Source organism: Rhipicephalus sanguineus, chromosome 4, assembly GCF_013339695.2.
Source record: "Rhipicephalus sanguineus isolate Rsan-2018 chromosome 4, BIME_Rsan_1.4, whole genome shotgun sequence".
Classification (NCBI taxonomy): domain Eukaryota; kingdom Metazoa; phylum Arthropoda; class Arachnida; order Ixodida; family Ixodidae; genus Rhipicephalus; species Rhipicephalus sanguineus.
In genome coordinates this window covers 41277955-41296697 of record NC_051179.1, presented here as the reverse complement: position 1 = coordinate 41296697, position 18743 = coordinate 41277955, and the positions used below count along the sequence as shown (strand labels likewise).

At 47.9% G+C, this 18743-nt stretch overlaps 1 protein-coding gene across 3 annotated transcripts in view; it reads right to left on the bottom strand.

Annotated features, from left to right (window-relative positions):
• LOC119389809 (uncharacterized) overlaps positions 1-18743 on the bottom strand; it is a 202469-nt gene that overhangs the window by 83603 nt on the left and 100123 nt on the right. Inside the window, exon 1 of one of the 3 annotated variants that reach the window (XM_037657201.2) lies at positions 17743-18331. The exons of the other annotated variants lie outside the window; for them this stretch is intronic. Coding sequence (XP_037513129.1) covers positions 17743-17813 — 71 coding nt within the window. The 5' untranslated portion in view covers positions 17814-18331. Of the gene's footprint in view, positions 1-17742; positions 18332-18743 lie in introns of those variants that run through there. 3 annotated transcript variants of the gene reach the window in all.

The following is an 18743-nucleotide window of genomic DNA, read 5'->3' as shown; positions in this document are numbered from 1 at the left end:
GTGGGGGGATTCAGTGTGTAAGCCTGCGTGCGTCCTTGAAAAACAGCACCTGCTTCGCGATGCCGTCAACGGTCGCGGAATATATGAAGGGCAGTTTGAGTCAGAGCGCGGATTTTTGCTTTTAGAGGCACGAGCAACGCGTGACAGTCTTGTTTCACTTGCAAGCACTTGTTTCCGGCTTACCGAATATTCAGAAAACATGTCTTGTTTTTGTTTAGTTTTTTTGTTGTTTTTTTTATATGCGCAGCTTCAACTGATCTAACGTCGCGAACGCTGATTAAGCAGCGACGCCGGAGGCATCAGTTCCAGCTTGGCCAATGCCGAACATTCCAGAACTAACGCCGAGACCCTCAGCTCTTCCTGGATGGTTGTCAGGATGGTGTCATCACCACACCAGCTGCCTCACTCCCGCCGTAGCTTCGCCTCTGCTCTCCTCTTCTCTCTCTTATCAAGTTCAACTCGCTCCACTAGGCTTCCCTCACCCGCACTTAGCTTTACCCATTGCTCTCCCTCTCGTCCGGCTTCGCTTTCGCAGCTGGGCTAGAAAGTGAGAACGACGGATCCCCAGGGACTTACCGCGCGTCCTTAAACGGCGCCGCTGTTAATAGAACTGGGACGGAATCGATGGTCCTGGATAAACTTAAGAGAAATACTGAATAAATACGATATCGACGCATAGGTTTACCTATGATAAGGGCTAATTAACTGTCGGGATGATTAATGAAAATTAATTGAATGAGTTCATTAAGAACACGGGGTTCTTGTGAGCAGCTGGGATCGTCGCACCACCTGGCGGAGCAGACCTCAACCACGAGCTTCTTTCTGCGTGGCCTCCGAGATCCGATTCGGCAGTGCGACGGAACACAATGTGAACCCGAAGAATAGACTAGGGCACACGAACGCCGAGGTGCGAGTGAGGTCAACAGACACCTAAATCAAGAACTAGGGTCGCCTCCATTTTTCTTTTCGTTTAGTGCATTTTTCAAGCTCTCTGTCTTCCTTGCTCTCCACCCGAAGCAGTCTGTAACGAGGTACAATGAAATATCGAGCCAAAATTACCTACCGCGTTTTCTCGCATACTATAACCTATTTGTTGGCTATAGTACTGGCTATATTTTGCCCAGTGGTGTCGGCTAAGGCATAGTAATAATGGATAAATTTAAATGCCGCATCTAATGGCATACAAGCAGCACTGGTTTGTGAAGGTAATGCTATAGCTAAATGATTCCCGGTGTCGGCTGATTGTGGGCAGACCATGGCTAACCTTGGTTAACCATTTCGAAACATCAGCTAGCGTTGTTGAATGATGTGAAATGTTGGCTAAGTGATGGTTAATCTGGGCTAGCGTAGGCAATTGCTCTATTCACACACACACATCTTCTTTGACACGTATGAAAAAAAAAATTGTATTCACATGACGTCAGAGTACGTGTACTCTAAATTTTGGCCGCGGCTTAAGAGTTCAATGCCCCCTAAGCGATTAGAACGCTAGATTTCTCTTTCTGTAACACATTTAATGGAGCTGCTTTCTTTTTCCCATCCGATCGAGCGAAAAATAGCCGCCCTGACAGGATACGGATGTCAGGTCAAAAGGAACAAAACATTCGTCGCATCACCATTGAGTCAGCGGGGTTCGGGAAAGAAATGTTATTGACCAGCAGCTCAGTACGACAGCATAAACATATAGCTCATCCGATGCTTGCATTCGTTAAACCCGTGCTTCATTGCATTCTCTCAGCTATACTGAGCTACACTCAAATAATTAAAAATAAAAAAGGACACGCTACTGCAGATGCATCTGGCTCGTGCAGTGTTGTTGACTCCCTCAACGCTTCATAGCTTGAAGTGTAGTCTAAAGTATGGCGTGAACTATAGCTTAAAGAATGGCTTGAAGCACGGCTTGAAGTATGCCCTGAAGCATAGCGTGAAGCATGGTTTGAAGTAGGCTACCTCTGTCAGTGAGCGCAGCGAATCACGGACCTGTGAATCCATAAGAATTGTTGGTGGTTTAACGTCCCAAAACCACGATAGGATTATGAAGGACGCCGTAGTGTATGGCTCCGGAAATTTCGACCACCTGGGACGTGCACCTAAATCAAAGGACACGGGCCTTAAGCATTTCCGCCTCCACCGAAAAATGTGGCCGCCGCGGCCGGTATTCGATCCCGCGATCTTCGGGTCAGCAGTCGAGCACCATAACCACTAGACCACCGGGCCGGGTAACCTGTAAATTTCAGGCCACCGCGAATTTCGCGCAACTATTTCGAGTAGCGGTCGCAACGGGCAATGATTACGGCATATTATTCCCAGCGCGAAAAATTCTCCCCCAACTCAGAACTTCCTAAAGACTGTTTGCTCTCACATACCGAGCTGGGCGTCCGGCGTCAAGTTTCGTCTCAGTGCGGGAGCGGTGTTCCAAGATTTCCCATTCAAACAAACGTGTCACAAGATGCAGTGAAAAGTAACAACAGCACCTAAAGCAGCAGACGGCATGAGCATGCGTAACTGAGGGCAAATCCCTTAGTTATACTCCTATAATGTACTCCCCATTTACACTTCACAGATACACTCCACAAAGATACTTTCCGGTTAAACTCCAGAGACGTTCCCCAGTTACACTTCACAGGTATACTCCCGAGCGATGCTCCCGAGCGATGCTCCCGAGCGATACTCTCGAGTGATACTCTCGAGTGATACTCCCGAGTGATACTCCCGAGTGATACTCCCGAGTGATACTCCCGAGTGATACTCCCGAGTGATACTCCCGAGTGATACTCCTATTCTAAATGCTTGAAGCTGCACTGGGGTTAGGCTAAAGAATGTAAACGCACGACCTCTGTTTGCTGAAGAAAACAAAAAAATCACAGCATATCCACGGAGTGAATGATGATGAGTGGGCGAAGCTGCGGAGGTTCATCGGTAAACCGTGAATCTTCCGTGAATTCTGCCCAGTACATCATCACCGACGTGAGATCGGGCGCGTTTATACTAAAGGTTCGATGAGTTATGACGACTTGCAGCTCACTTTAATTTTACATGTACGCTGTGAATTTTCATTGTTTAGAAAACCATTGCTTTAGAAAACATCTGGCGTCTTTTCGCTTTGCTTTAGAAACATCTGGCGTTCTTTCGTTTTGCTTTTAGAAAACATCTGACGTCTTTCGTTGGTTTATTTCATCAATCAACGGCGTTTTGAACAAAATTTTTATTGTTTAATCACGCACAGGAGAAATCTCACCAGGCACTACCTTGGAGGTAAACAATGGCTGCTAATGGCAATGAGAGACAGAAGAAGTCGGCTTTTAGCTAACACTTACACTTCTACTTCTACTAACGTTTCCTACTGGAACATGCCAATGGCTGCTAATGGGGAATGAGAGACAGAAGAATTCGGCTTTTAGTTAACGCGCACGCTGCGAATTTTTTATTGTTCAATAACGCACAGGAAAAATCTCCCACCGACACCACCTTGGAGGTCAAGATCTGCTACTAGCGTTACGACTGGTTACGCACTACTACGACTACGAGGGACGGACGGGTGCCGCCTTAAGGAGCTTCGCCCCTAAAAGTATTCTTTACTCACGCCGCACTCACAAGCGTAGCGTGCCCGTGCGCCGTGACAACCAGTCACAAGCCATACGCCGCAGTGCGTGGATTACCAGTTTTCACCAATAGTGCATGCCGCAAATATTAAGGAACATTTGCGACAAAAGTCTTTGCTTCTTTTAGCGTGTGTGCAATCAGGTTTCGACAGCGTCTGGTGGTACAGCTCGCTATTTTCAAATAAAGAAAAAAAAAACGACGCGCGAGTGACGAAAATATACGATCTGTTCAAAGCTCAGCCAAACACTAAAAAAAGCAAACAGACATCGTCAGCTCGTTCGGATCGCCTGAGAACCCACGCTTGTCGCATTTCCTGTCTGCGAGAAGAGACTACACACGTGACCAACCATACACACAGCTAACACATGAAGCGGCTATATACTGACCATTCCAGCGAACGCTGCAAACAAAAACTCATCGCACACGCTAAACTTTTTGTGCGAAAAATGTTTATGAACCTTGCTTTCTGCATAAAAAAAAAAAGAACGGAACAAGGTAACAGGAGTGTGAAAAGAAAAAAAAGAAAGCAAAACGCCAGAACGGTTGCTAGTTGTGAGAATGTCAGGCACATGTGTCCAGCGACGTCGCAGTTTCCGTTCGCGCAGCCCGCCGGACGTAAGCAATCCGCATCGACAGCGCGACCATTGACACGGCGATCTTATTTTTCCTTTGTCTCTCGCTCTCTATTTTTTTTTTTTGACACGTGAAATAGATAAATAACGCGAGGTACCAAAAAGTATAACCTTTTTTTTTTTTTTCACTTGCGGCTACACTCGGCAAAAACATCGAGTGCTGGGAAAATATAGTAAGATAAAGTATCGTTAATTCCCAGGGTTTCACGTGACAAAACGTTGATAGAATATCAGGCCCGCTGATTCTGAGGAACTTCGGATAAATTTTGACCACCAGGGGCTCCGTAACGTGCACCTAAGTCTAATTAAACAAGTGTTCCTGCGTTTCGCTCCCACAGAAATGCGGCCGCCATGGCTGGGAATCGAACCCGCGTCCTACAACAAAACAGCTCGACACCTCACCTGTTACAGCACACCACGGCGGGTGGTGAAAGGAAATATCGCAACAGTACTGAACCGAAAACAGAGTGATAGTACAAGATGACGCGTAGAAACAAATGTCATGGACGAAACGATTCACAATTCTAGGATCACAAAGCAACGAAGGCATTTCGACGTTTCTTGAAAGGCACTGGCGTTTGCGATGAATGCTGACTAAACTACGTCGTGAATTTGCATCAAATTTGCGCGCCCTGGACATTCGCGGACTTCGTTACAACGGACTTCGTTGCAACGAGACTTCGCAACAACAAGACATGCCAGGGCAAACATCTGAAAAAAAAAAAAAAAACCCTTCGTGTTTTACTGCTTGCGTTTCGCAGCTTTTGAAGGCATCAACATTTAAAGGCCCAGACACAGGCTCGACTCCGCTGCACAGAACTATTTAGACAAGGTCATATTTGCATTGCATCTGTATAGTCGTTGCAACTGCTTCGAAAAAAAAAAAAAAAGAACTATTCACGCGCGACAGGCGTAGTATAAAAGCGAGCATTAAACGTGCCGAAAAACACGTATATAGCGAGTCGATCGGAAACCGTAGCGACAGATGTTTCGATAAAAACGCGCGCGTTCTTCGGAAATCGTAAAAAAGAAATCAATTCCTGCATTTTATCAGTGTTCTACGCACAGGACACGGTGGGAAATACGGCCCCATAAAACATTCAATGATGCCTGCCATGAAATGAACCGTGACTAAGAGTTAGGTTCAATCGAGAAACGGTCTATTGACCTCCACAAATCTAAACACACGTATACGTACAGTACTCATGGATTGAAACGGGAAAATTTAGGGCTAAGTAACGCAAATACATTCCTTTTCACCGTCTTCAGTTCGAGTCATATCGGCGTAATTTTTACTCTAACGCGTAGATCAGAACCAGCATTATTTTTAGAGACCAGATTCGTCGCACCATGACGTGGTTCTCTGGGGCATCTGCGCATACCAGTCATTATACTAAAAAAAATTTGATGTCGCGTTTGAATCCGTGAGTACTGTAAATCTTTGCAATTTTTTTTCAAGCGAAGCTTGCTATGGGTCACAGGTTTCAATGGCAGCGACGTACAAAAAAAAAAAAAAAACCAAGCGCCGGCAAGCGTACAGAAATGCAGCCCTCGAAGATACACTGGTCACACATGTGTATTTGTACGCACCGTTTTCCAATAATTCATGCTCTCTCGATCGCGGACTCGCCGGCGATCAGCCGTTTCCGATATAGCAATCTGATCTTTTGTCGAGATGACTTGTCAATTCACGTTGCCACATTTCGTCCCCCCCCCCCTTGTGTAGGGTAGCAAACCGGACACGCGTCTGGTTTACCTCCCTGCCTTTCATTCCTCCTCCTCCTCCTCCTGGATACGATCGCATGACTGTCGTTGTTGCCTGAAGCAACTGAAGTGTCGCGCTGCTAAGCACATTGATGAAGGCAGAGTTCCCAGAATGGAGGATGAAAACAGTTAGGAAGGGGCATTGCGGAATGAGAAAGAAAGAAAGAAAGAAAGAAAGAAAGAAAGAAAGAAGAAAGAAAGAAAGAAAGAAAGAAAAAAGAAAAAAGAAAGAAAGAAGAAAGAAAGAAAGAAAGAAAGAAAGAAAGAAAGAAAGAAAGAAAGAAAGAAAGAAAGAAAGAAAGAAAGAAAGAAAGAAAGAAAGAAAGAAAGAAAGAAAGAAAGAAAGAAAGAAATGTAGCACCGTCAGGAACGCACACGCCAAGCTTCACTTGGCCCTATTTCCCCGATAGGGCAAGGGCTCCGGAATATGTATTAATAATACCGTGGTAGCGTTGACCATAGAGTTTCCTAAAATTAACTAGAGGGGACTCTGGCGCTGCGATCGTTCAGCTACCATGGGAATGATGGGTAGTACACAAATTTGCCTAGTCTTCGTGCTTGCGGCTTCAAACGTACTTGTGGCTTTGTTTATTGCCGTGTTTTGGCGTTCGTTTCGGATAAAAGAGTAGACCGTTGTGAACTTAGTGACCAGGTTTGATTCGGTTAGCCTAAAAAAGTTAAAGTGGTGAAGTAGAACTGCTGACTTTTGCTGAATTTAGTTTTGCGACAAAGCGGATGCAGCCGACGCGGAGCCAAACGGAGCCGAAAGAACGAAGTTTAGACAAATTTGTGTACTACCCATCATTCCCATGCTGGCTGAAGCGTCATGCGTTGCGGCTCCCATAGACACTAGCGCCAGAGTTCCCTCTAGTAAGTATTGTAGGAAACTCTATGGCGTTGACCACTGGGAATGGTAGCGCCTAATATAGGCGAGAAGTGACGCCTGCGCCCCGCATGATGCGCAGGCGCAGAGAGCACACTCGTGTGCCAGCGCCATCCGCTACGCTGTTTGCTTAGAGACGCATAAACAATACCAGCTTTTTCTGCGCGATCACGCGTTGCAGAAAGCCAGCGTGACGGTGATCGTCGTATCGCTGATCCCACTGCTTCTCGGCGATGTTAGAAACTACCGTATCCCAGGTCGACGCTGGCGCGATATTATTTAGAAAAATGCATGTATGTAGTTGTTAGGTGAAATCGACTATGCGGCTACTTTGAATATGGGTTCACTCTATGGAGTCCACCTCTCGAAACTAGTGAAAATGTTAGCAATGTTCAAGAGAAAATAATCGACGTAGAGAATGTTAAACCTCCATAATAGTTGACGCAACCCCCGTCCGTCCGTCCGTGATAAACTACATTATGAACTGCGCAAGAAGGCTCCCGTACCGCGCGCACTGGTGTGCTTCAAGTAGCCACCGCTCCGTGCAATATCTATCCAGAGTCACACAAACACACTACGTCATGCGTCACGACATACAAACCGTGGTTTTTAACCCCCCGAACCGTAATATATAAAGTACAGGGGCCCCAAGTCGAGATTCCGGACAGATGGTTTTATTCGTTCGGAATCTATTCCCGTTAGCAATCAAAACTACATCCGTTCCACGGCATGTTTCCAGTACAGGCTGTCAAAACACAATAACCGATATTTTATAGCGCAATAACCCACGTATAGAAACCACAGACAAGAGAGAGAGAGAAACAAAAGCTGAACTCGAAAGCCATCACGAACAATAAACAAAAGAAACAAGGCCAAAGAACTTGTTACGGATCTTGTTACTGTAATGTTTGCGTTGGTGCTAAGCGGCCGGCATGAGCAACAAAGCAGAAAAATGCGATATATTAGGCATTTCCTTGCAGCGAGTGCGCTATTCACTTCGTCACAGTTCGCGCCTTTATTAATTACGACTATTCTGCCAGGGCAATCTCTTACCGCTATGAGGCCGTTAAATGTCGGCCACGCTTACAGGACTATAAAGGCGTCAAATGAGCCATCCAATGTTTCGTATAACGTACGTGTGTATAGCTCTGCAGCAACACTACAGTGAGATAAGGAATTCGTTAAGAAACGCAAAAAATACATGAGCTCGTCAGTTCCGCAAGGCTGCGACGCTAGCGCGAAGAAAAAAATATGCGGCAACTTCGATAAGGATGACCTGTAAGCATTTCAAGGAACGAGAAATAGGCACAACAGTACGCGTGTTATTTTATTACACTTCGTAAAGGGAGGATATAGCCAACACTAAACATTGCTGCTATTATGCGAGGAGATGCGCAGTTTTCAAGCAAGCTCGTATGCCTTTAATCTGGCGTGTATTTAGTCTTTGTTATAGTTTTCCAAGTTAGATTTTTCATCTCCCTTACATCACTAGAGTTTTTTTTATATATATGTTAACTAAGTTAAATTTTCTTCCTAATTATGAAACGGCACCACGAAATACGACAACCACCATAAAGCACAACACAAAACAAGCGCCGACCGTTGTGCCGTTTGATAATTATGAATCCATACCAACTCCCAACTGCTAGTCCTACTTAACGTTAATTTTTTTCTTGCATGGCGATCGAAAAGTCACGAAAAAATCCAGGCTTACTTTCTATAAAGTGATGCGCATCAACACGCAAACACACACACACACACACACACACACAAAACGTCCTACATCTTCAAGTAGCAATACGACGTCTCCAGCTTCACCCCAAAGCTGGCTTTCCCGTTTCACAGCGAAGCGCAGTGTTCGGCCCAACCTGCAACACTCCCGGGATGGGGGCAGGGGCGCATTCGCGTTGGCGGCGCGACCACGTTCCTGACATTACCAGAAGAGAGAGGGGGCGGTAACAAGAATTCACAACCAACCCAGCCATAAACAAAGGGCGTCCCGCTTTCGCAGAAAGGAAAAAAAATCACTAAAGCAAATATAAAAAGACACCGACGACGACGAAGAAAAAGAAGACGGGTTGCCAGACGCGTTACCTCCGACACGAAAGACACGGTCGCCGCTGCGACAGGCCCGGGATTACGCGAGGAAAAAAAAAAGGAAAAAAGAAATCCCCAACTGGGTTAGTAGTTAAGTCGGCGTTGAGCTAAGCTCGTAAGACAAGAAGAATAGGTGGAGAAGCACAGCGATGAAGAGTCATCCTCGCGTGCGTAGCGGTGCTTCTTCAAAGACGTAAGTCGCACAGTCTCCCTCTCTCCCTCCTTCATCGTTTTTTTTTGTTTTCTTCTCAGTTTCGTCATAAGCCATTGAAGAAGAAGGCATGAGGGGTGAGGAGGGGGGGGGGGGGGTTACATATGTTGCCTAGCTCGCGTCTAGGCATCCCCGGGCCACCAAGCGATCGCCGCGGGACTAGCTTACGGTGGTACGTTCGTCATCATCAGCGTGATGACCTCCTAGAACCCACTTCATTTTTTTTTTTTTCGTTCACGTGGTTCCTTCGAGAGGAACGGCACATCGGCGCACTCCTTGCCCTCCTCCCACGAGGGGGGTGAGGAGAGGGGGGGGGGGGGTGTTATGACGGTGAGCGTGCCACTGGGTCGTCCTTGGCACTACTGCCTCCGTTGCTCAGCGTAGCGCGACCTTGACACTGAGCCGGCCAGACGAGAGAGGGCAAGATGGAAAAGAGGAGGAGGAGAGGCACGCGAGACGTTGACGCCCCGCCAAGGTCAGGTTAGGTAAGGTTTCCTCCTCTGCTTGCTCTTGCGTAGCTCGCGTACCGTTCTTTTCTTTCGGTGCAAGCATGTAAGCGGGTGCCATCACGTGCGAGAGGACTTCCCGCTATGTACACAGTGAGAGAGAGAAAGAATCGCTGCTGAGAGTACGTGCGCGCAAAAAAAAAAAAAAAAAGCCGCAACCCGTTGCAAACTGTAGAACGCGCGCGATTGCGGAGTAGCGTTTGGATGTGGAGATGCCGAGAACAACCCCTTTCCGCCTCGTCCCGGTGTTTCAGTTGGAAATGAACGGTGTACATTTCAGCGCGCAACGCAAGTCTATAAGTGTATGAGCTCTGAAAAAAAAAAAAAAAAAGCCGCCGCTATTCGCGGCGCGCGGTTGCGCGCGCGCTTATTAAGAAGCCTGACGCAAGACGCCTGCGGTTTCGTCTTTTTCTGCGAAGAAGCGTGAGCGGCGGCTTTGCATGCAACTTCTCGCGGCGCCGTGACCGCGCCTACGCGTGCGCCGAAGATGAATGCGGCGTTTCCTGCGGCGACGCAGTTTTCGCATGCGGTGCAGCGGAGAGAATGCGCGCGATGTTCGGAAAGTATTTTACGTTGTTCGCCTCCACATGAGTCTACGGTATCTTTTTTTGTTTTGTTTTTTTCGACTTTATCTAGTAAGCCGTGCATGGCGCTGATTTACCGATAGATGTGTGCGCGGTTGTATCACGGTATATGTATAGTGGCGAACGCTTGCTACAAAAAAGACATGTATTGGCTTTCAATTTCTTCTATACTGCTTTTAATTTAGTTATGTTTTTGCGAGAAACCTGAAACAACTATAGATTAACACTGTGGAGCCTTTTCTATGTTTATTTTTACTTCAAAAGTGTGCGCATAGATATAACCAATTAATAAGTGTAGGGGTTTTACGTCCCAGAACGACGATATGATTATGATGGACGCCGTGGGGAGGGCTCCGGCAATGTTAGCCCTCTCGGGTATTCCTTAATGTGCACCTAATCTAAGTACACGGGCCTCTAGTATTTCGCCTCCATCGAAATGCGACCGCCGCGGCCGGGATTCGATCCCGCAACCTTCGGGTCAGCACTCAAGCACCATAACCTCAGAACACCGCGGAGGGTATCTGCATAATCAATTTTATTTACAAACTAGGGCTGGTTTCGGCAATGTATACGTCGGTTGGTCTATGTGGTCAGGCCCATGAAGCCAAAAATAAGTTTCCAAAAGTAAGTGGTCTAATTGGATGTTTTAAGGTATCCCGTTCCTGTGAAGAATTTGGTTTGCGAACCACTATGTCATTGGCACTGTCGTTTACTATAAATCAACAGCGTAAAGTGATTTCTTAGAAACCCTCGATACGTTGCAGCAATCCCAGCGACGACCGAAACAAAACTTGACAGTGATCGCTCGTCACCAACTCGACTCGAAACACCACGCTGCAAAGAGGCTGTTTATCTATGCACCGCCCGTTACACCTCGCAAACGCTTAAATCTTATCAGTTTTCCGAGAATCCTCGGCGAGCGGAAAACCACCCGAATCTTTCCCACGATACATTTCTACGCACGTTTAAAGGTTAAGAACATGCACAAAACAGCAAAGTAGAAAGAAGGACAGGCGAAGCCCCGACTTACAACTGCTGATGTTTGCGACATATTCAGTGCTTCGTCTGTTCTCTTGCGTGTGTGTGTTGTTTTGAGCATGTTGTTCACCTTTAAACAGGTACCACCAACATTTCACACTCATCATCCCCTCACGTTTGTTTACAAACACAACTTTCGTTTTTTTTTTTTAAATGCCCATCTAGTGCAAGCTGCTGGAGAAGGCTAAACCTATTGCGATAGCGTCGTTTGACGAACCTGTGTCAGTGTTTTTTTTTGTTTTTTTTGTATCTTGGTTTCACTGCGAGAACGCTGTTTCGACAGTTTTTAATCGCCCTGTTCTGTTGCTTCTTGTATTACTGTTGGTGTGTTTATGCGCTGCATGCTCGATCTATTCACTGAGAGCTGAGGAGTAGCCAGCGCCTCATTTGTGCTACAACATATCACATCATATCAAAGAAACAAACAAAAAAATCTACGGTCTAACACGTACACAGCACTATACATAAGTGATGATGGGGAAACTTTACCTTGAACTTCAATGAACGGCAGTCCAGATCTGACGAACGTCAGAGAAAAAAAACTGGTTATTCAGAGAAGAATGACGTCGATATTCACTGCGACCCATATGAACGCGGTTCAGCGCCACATATGGAATGGAGTATAGGGAAATTTAAAATAATTAGTCCCCTTCCGAGCTTTTAATTTATTACCGATCGTATGCATCCATGCAATCACCACCAATCACTATCTCGAGCTCACACAATCCACCGCCCCGCTCCCCGCCTGAAAAGTTCGATCCCTGCCTGCAAACAAAGCAAAAACTCTGCACCGCAGACGCACAATGTGAAATCATCAGATACCGTTGCACTGTTTGCATCGACAACCTCGTCTCGTCGGCGGTGACTACCCAGGCGGCATTTATCGAACAGTTGACTTAGTTCGTGGCGCAACGTTACGCTTATACGAACAACCGTCGAATGAGAAAAAAAAAAAAAAAAGCTTTAAAGAGAAACCACCGGCGAGGTGGTTAACAAAATGACGACGTCGCTGACAACGACGAAGGATGTGCCGAACGCGAGTCGTCGCTGTGTCGACAGCCATGCAGGCAGGCAAGCAAGCAAGCGGCGGCGTATAAGCGTCGGTGGCCGGTATCGGTCATGCCGAACGAGGTTATCGTGGCTCGTGGTGCGGATAGGCCGCTTCCTTGTTTCGTTCGTTGCTGCAGCAGTGCAGTGACCCGACCTCGCAGCCTTCGAACCTGCCTCTCTCCTTCCCTTCCTCCTTCCTCAGCACCCATTCTCCTCCTCGCCACTCTCTGTCATCGGCGGCAGCACCACTTATCTGCGGCCTGACTGCCTGCCTCCACCACTGACGACGACGCCTTTCCAATGAGCATGCACACGGCGCATCGGAACGACAACGCTGCGACTGCTGCCTGTTTGCGAGCACAAACCGCTGCTTGACGCGACCTACCTAACCTCAGCTAAACCTCCCTCACCCCCCCCCCTCTCCTCCTCCGTTTATATGCAGACCGTCTCCGTACCTTCCGGAGGTAACACTCCAACGCCAGCAGTCGGCGCCGCTTGCATAACAATGAACTTATCACGCCAACCGCGCCGATGCATCCTTCCGATACGCATACGGACGTTTTGTTTTGTTCTTTTTTATCTGTTCATCCGCGGCGTTATCTACGTTAAGCGCCGGGGCCACACGTCGCTGACACGGTGACCTACAGACAAAAAAGAAACGTTAAAAATAAAACTGCACCATGGGACAAATGCGAATATGGGCACAAAAACAAAACAAGCTTTTTCTACAAATAGGTTTTTTATTGGCGTTTATCGTGGTCGCCATCTTCCGAGTATTGTTGCCCGTCGAGAATCAGCGTGTATAAACAAGAAACGTGACGTCACGGCAGGTGCGCGTTGCGACGTCGTTCGATAATCGTAAGTTATTAAACAGAGGAAAAAAAAAGGGGTCACCGTCAAAAGAAAACACGACGTGTGTTTGATAGTATACTGCTCTAACGTAATTGTTCCCGCCATTTCTGGGCACTATCGCAATAAAGAAGCTGCGAGGTCAACGAAAATTATCGCAATTGGGATGTCATCTTTTGCCAGGGTGTGGAGTAACTGACAGAAAGGCAACGACCGAGCTAGCCACTCGGCAGTTTTTTTTTTTTTTTCGCTCCAAATTTCGCCGCAATACTCGGATACCTAGCAACCAGGGGCGCAGCCAGGGGGGGGGGGGGTTCAACCCCCCCCCCCGAAATTTTTCAGTTTTGCTTGCGTATATATACACGCACACATACAAACGCACACACGAACATACATAAAGTATGGTTGAACCCCCCCCCCCCCCCCCCCCCCCGAAAAAAATTTCTGGCTACGCCCCTGCTAGCAACCCTTTCACTAGGCTAACTACCTTGAAATCCATTTTCATGGAAACTCCAACCACACGACGTGATGAAACCTAGTCCTTAGACCTCAATTCTAGCTGTAGGATATTGTCCATATGAGCTTGCTCCTAAATGTATGATCCACTCTTTCCATAAACCAGATTAACAGACGAGGCTTCGACAAGAGGTCTAGCGGAAAAGCAGTTACTGTTAAAGTTGTTCGCATAGTATAGTCATGGCACCATTTGATAACAAACTGAAACGTACGCACGTAACAAGAACAATAAATATCAAGCTTTAAAAGGTGCAATGTAAATCTTTCTTTTTCCCTCAACGTACTTCGTAAGCGGGCTTCGCCGCACTACAGTTCTGCTTAACACCGTGGATTCGGTAATCTCACAAATAGCAAATTGCGCCTTATTTAGCGTATCACCGTCGCCCCGGAAACCACATTGCAATTCACAAGACAGTAGAAACGGAAATAAAGAACAACAATCAGAAGGCAGAGACAAAGATACGCAGATACGACGTAATCATGCGAAGTATTGATAGCTTGCACGTGACGTCATGGTTGCAAGACATGGCTCCAACATGGCGGCTGAGATGACGTCGAGGCGGCATAATCACGCGGCGATCAACATGCTTCAGTGTGATAACGACGTCGCTGTAATGTTATTGGGCCTCTGTGCATGAATAGCGAAGGAATCTGCATGCGATGTGCTGATAACACTAACCCGACATCACAAAGTGCGAGTCCCACCGTGTTGGTGCTCCAACGTGGCTGTTTCAGTGACGTCAGTGCAAGCCATCTATAGCTGACGACACGCGCGCAGCCTCGTCGAATATCAGCTGTCAGCTACTTGCGTCACGAAAACTCCGCCTCGACGGTGGACGCACATGAACGGTTAGACCAAATATTTAAAAAATAATAAAAATAAATAAACCGCGTTCAACGTGAGGTCAGTACGGTTCAGATACATACATCGAAAGCCAACATTACGAGTACAACTTTTATGACGTAGTATATATCCCTTGATTACGCAAAACACGGGTGCGACGAGCCACACTGCGGGAAACAGTACGTCTCAACGAATGGGTCGGATACGAGATAACGATGAAACCAATGATTTCGGTAGGCGCCATTTCAGCCGCCGCGGTGGTACAGTGGTTGCGGTGCACGGCTGCTGACCCGAACGGCGCGGGTTCGATCATGCGGCCGCGGCGGTCGGATTTTCGATGGAGGCGAAAATGCCAGAAGCCCGTGTAGTACTTTGATTCTATAATGCACGCTAAAGAACCCCAGGTGGTCGAAATTTCCAGAGTCCTCCACTACGGCGTACGTCACAATCATATCGTGGTTTTGGCATGTGAAACCCCAGAAATTATTATTATTATTATTGGGCACCGTTTCGCAACTCAGTCACTCGTGAAAATTGTAGTTGTCACGTATCGGCGTCGTGTTCAGTTGTTCAGTTCGATGTCGCTGAAGCAGTCACGTTGTATAGTATACTTGTATTGTGGGAAGCTCAGTTCGTGACGTCACGTGAACGTTACGAGTACATCGCACGCAGGGTTGTGCATAGTTGTTATTATGACACATAGGCTATAATAAGGTTCAGGCTGAATTTGTAACAGACTGAAGCAGGTTACCCATAGCAGTGAATACGCCGCGCGAACGATATATCATAGCCACCACGTCGTAATACCGGTACGTTAAGCCGCTTTGTCCGTGACGTCACGTGAGTGCTATCAATACGTAATAGGCGTGCGCAGCACTTAACTGTCTCCTTCTCCAATTCCCTGGCTAAGCGTTGCAGATGTGATAACACTGAATGCGGTAAAGCGAACGATTACGGCTAACGATTGCGATGTTAATATGTGTAAAGAGGTGCGGCGTATGTAGCTGAAACACATAACCACGCGCTGTTGCGTCACAAACAAATGCACGGGAAGGGAACAGAGCAGAGTATCAAGATCAAATCTTTCGGCAAATAAGTAAGCGAGGTATTAACGCCCAAACATATCAGCTGAGGATACAGCCAACAGTTTTCCAAGATAACCTAAACCTAACCGGGGAACAACCTCGCCTCACACCAAAGAGGAGCTCTCAAAATCGCATATATCGTCGGGGACAAAGGAACAAGATCTTTAGAATCTCAGCGCACAACTTGAGAAACGCGGACAAGCAAACAGTCATACACACAACACAGGCGCTGAACTTCAGATGAAGTTATGCGCCTGTGTTGTGTATCACTGTTTGTACGTGTGCCTTAAATATTGCGTTGCTGTTCTCCAAATCATGTACAACCAGCAAGCTCACCAGTACCACCTAAAGAAGGAACGAACCTCCGGCTCGTTGACAAAATATCGCGAAAGCTGCAAGGCGCATGGTTACCACTTCGTACGCGTGCGCGACACAGCAGAAACATTAACAGCCAGCTCCGCAATACGTTGCAAAAGCAAGCAACTCTGCTTCAATACGCAGCAAAAGGTAACTATGAATGTGTATACCGACTCGCACATTCCCGCGAAAACGTATGCGGTTTCAAGAAATTTTAAAGGCCATTTTTCGCGAAAAGCAAGAGCACTTTGCAAAGGTTATCCTACGTCGAGAATACGTCACAACGGAGCGGTAGGGCCCTAATGTCAACGCTTCGTATGTGAAGAGGAATGCACATACACAACGCTTAAAATGTCACTCGCTTGACCGGTTCCAGCAAACCGCAGTTCGCCCGACCATATACGGGTGTCACGAGTATGTTTTCTTCCGGTCAACTTCAACAGTATTGATTACATAAGGCTACAGTGGCTAATTAAAATAATAAATCACTCACCTGGTCATTGCTGACCAGCAGCAACGACCAGGTGTATCGTTTGTTCTGTCCACACGAAACCACGATGAACCAAAACGCAAAGACCATCCATTTACGAGTTAAACGTACCTTCGACGCTAAGCACCCTTGATTTCAATCTCTCTATGTAAACCACATTATAATGCCGAAGGAAAGGTCTTTCGCATGCATCCACTCTATATGGCCGGACTATCTCGAAAGATTTACCGTTATCTCGGGTATTTCTGTAGCTTAATGAGTACTTCATGACACTGCGTCATACACAACGCTCTCTCGGATCACGTTTGAAGATACACAGGCGCGTTCTGGGCGCGGTCGTCAAAATAAGGTCACGTCGCAGCGAGAGAAATTCGAAGGTTGTACGTGTTAAAGTCACGATATGAACACGACACGTGGTGTAGTAATAACAACTTGTGGGGTTTTGAGTGCCAAAACCACGATATGATTATGAGGCACGCCGTAGTGGAGGGCAGCGGAAATTTCGACCACCTGGTGTTCTTTATCAAGCACTGAAATCGCACAGTACACGGGCGTCTAGCGTTTTGCCTCAGTTGAAACGCGACCTTCGAGGCCGGGATCGAACCCACGACCTTCGGGTCAGCAGCCGAGCCCCGCAAGCAGTACACCAACGAGACGCGCGGTGTACTCTGGATTCATTTTGACCACCTGGGGGTTCTGTTTAACCTGCACCTAAATCTAGGTACCGCGCGCGTTCTTCCATTTCGCCCCCAATGAAATTCGGCCGCCATATTACTGGGCGTCGAACCTGCGTCCTCAAGCTTGGCAGCGAAACACCTTATACACTGAGCTATACCACGGCGGGTGCAGTGAGAACCTAGTGAGAACATCGCCAGCTTCCACGAGTGTTCTAGTATTTTTTTAGTGTCGTTACCAGTGCATAAGGCCAGAATGATCGGCTAGTTTGTAGTACATGAATCACACGCAGTTGGTGGTACATAATAGCGCTGTGTCCCGTCTTGCTCTTTCACCACCCATGTGCTTGTTTGCTCTGCTGCGTGAATTCGTTACTAGTGATTTCGGCTACCGATCCAAACACCTCCGCTGAATTTTCTTCGTAATCACGTGATAAATGTCTATTCGATTGATTGACAGAAGTCGACAGCACGCGAGGACAAGTCGAGAGGCACAAGGACGCGCGTGCTTCAAGAATCGTGGCGAGATTGTCCACACCTGCAGCTCCGCGGGGCTCACCTGATTTCGTGGTCCGCCCAACGCGGCTCGAAGAGCTGCACAATCTCAAGGCCGTAGCTCAGAGGAAGCATTCCCCGAACCACCACCCGACTCCTAGGCGGCAGGCACTACGCGATCCGGAGCCGCGACACCAGTGGTCACCGGTGGCAACGGCAGAACACCACTCATGGAAAAGTCGCCGACGAGAAGTCTTGGTCGAAGAAGTGACACCGCCAATGAAGAGTATACGCCTTCTTGACGATGCACGTAAAAGTGTGCGTAGCGGCTCGGGAAGCACACACGCCAAACGAAGGCAAGTCCACAATCCAATCCGGAACCGGGAAGGCGCCTTTTCGCGAGGTGTCTTTCGCTGAGGGCCCCTTCTTATCTCCTCTTCCTCATTCTCGTCAGCTGTCTGTCACTCGCTGCTGCGCGCGCGGCGGAATTGGAAGATAGCGGCGGCGTGCGCGAGCGCGGCGACAGCACAAAAGGAAGGCGGAAAGAAACGGGGCCGGCAGCAGCTCTCCTGCGGCGACGTCGCGCCGCCTGTGGAAGAAGAACGACGACTTGTGGTTTGAGGTCTTCTCTTCTCCCTCGCCACCGAAGATTGCACGTTGCTGCTGGTGCTGGGACAGCTATCGCGTGTCCACGTACGACAGAACTCGAAGTCTCCCGGGGGCTGGGGGTTCGAACCAGAAGTCCCCTCTTCCTGTCGCAAAGACGTCAGGGGTCCTTCTCGCGTACCAGGCAGGACGCCGCGGTCAACCGCGGATGCGCAGCAAAAAAAAAAGGAGAGGAAAAATAAGCGGAGAGAGACACACCCGGTAGCGATAGGAACTCGTTGGTCCAGGAGAGCGAGGTAGTCCGTCAAGGCTGTCCTTCTCCGGGCCGGTCGTGAGAGCGGAGCTGCCCCGGGCACCACAGCGGAGTGGGAGCGGAGCGTCTTTCTTGGTCGACAGCGCGTACAGCGTTTGGCCAGCTGAGCGGCGGCGGCGGCGTGGTACCAAAGGGGCGTCGGATGC